Below are 1135 nucleotides of genomic sequence, written 5' to 3'. Positions count from 1 at the left end.
TAGGGCTGTTCATCTAGAAGTCTTGGCCTCATTAGACGCAGATGCCTTCCTCAACGCAATAACAAGGTTCTCACGACGCAGAGGTACACCAGAGCGTATTAGGTCGGATAATGGGACAAACATGGTACGGGCAGCCAAAGAGCTCAAATTGGCAGTGAAAAGTTGGGAACAAGATGACAGACTCAGAGGTGCCTTACTGAAAGCAGATATTGACTGGGTCTTCAATCCACCAGCTGCCCCATACATGGGGGGAGTATGGGAAAGGCAGATTCGCACAGTGAAGAAGGTTCTGCAGGCGATTGTGGGCTCACAAGTTTTAGACGATGAACGTCTGCAAACACTGTTCTGTGAAGTGGAAGCCATAGTTAACGAGAGGCCAATCACCCCAGTTCCAAACACGCCAAATGAACCAAAGGCTCTCACTCCTGCTGATCTTTTGCACTTAAGTCAAAAGGGTAATCTTCCCTTAGGTGGAAGGTCAATAGGCGAATCATACCACAGAAGGTGAAAGCATGTCCAGTACCTTGCAGATCAATTTTGGAAGCGCTGGCTGACGGAGTACCTCCCTCAACTCAGAACTCGACAAGTGCATTTCAGATCACGGCGCAACTTTCGCCCTGGTGACCTAATCATTATAGCAGAAGCAAATAGTCCACGCAACAAATGGCACCTTGGTCGAGTGATGGAAATCAAGGCTGGCGAGAATGGACTTGTCCGACAGGCAGTGGTTAAGACGTCGACGTCCACAATGCTGCGACCTGTGACAAAATTATGCTCGTTGGAGGGAGCAATGGAAAGGGTTGACGGAGTCGGCCAGGAGAATGAATTGGGTATCCACACATGAAGATGGTGATGTGCGAACGTCAAAGGACCGAGATGTCCTAAGGAACTGATAAGTACCACAAGCCTGAGGGCAGCTTAGTCACAAGAATGTGACACAGTTAAATACCACCAGCCTGAGGGCAGCATAGTCACGAGCACGTGACAAAATTAAAGTTAAATACCACCAGCCTGAGGGCAGCTTAGTCACGAGAATGTGACAAAGTTAAAGTTAAATACCACCAGCCTGAGGGCAGCTTAGTCACGAGAATGTGACAAAGTTAAAGTTAAATACCACCAGCCTGAGGGCAGCTTA

General features: G+C 48.3%; 1 protein-coding gene across 1 annotated transcript in view; it reads left to right on the top strand.

Annotated features, from left to right (window-relative positions):
- The window catches only part of LOC121867073, a 1417-nt gene extending 573 nt beyond the window's left edge, over nt 1-844 (top strand). The window contains exons 2-3 of the mRNA XM_042366829.1: nt 4-477; nt 598-844. Coding sequence (XP_042222763.1) covers nt 4-477; nt 598-844 — 721 coding nt within the window. The remainder of the gene's footprint in view (nt 1-3; nt 478-597) is intronic.
- Nucleotides 845-1135: the final 291 nt, after the last annotated feature.

This window comes from Homarus americanus, unplaced genomic scaffold (genome assembly GCF_018991925.1).
Source record: "Homarus americanus isolate GMGI-L3 unplaced genomic scaffold, GMGI_Hamer_2.0 scaffold6317, whole genome shotgun sequence".
Lineage (NCBI taxonomy): Eukaryota > Metazoa > Arthropoda > Malacostraca > Decapoda > Nephropidae > Homarus > Homarus americanus.
Note: the sequence above shows the minus strand (reverse complement) of the source record. Positions and strands in the feature narration are given on the sequence as shown.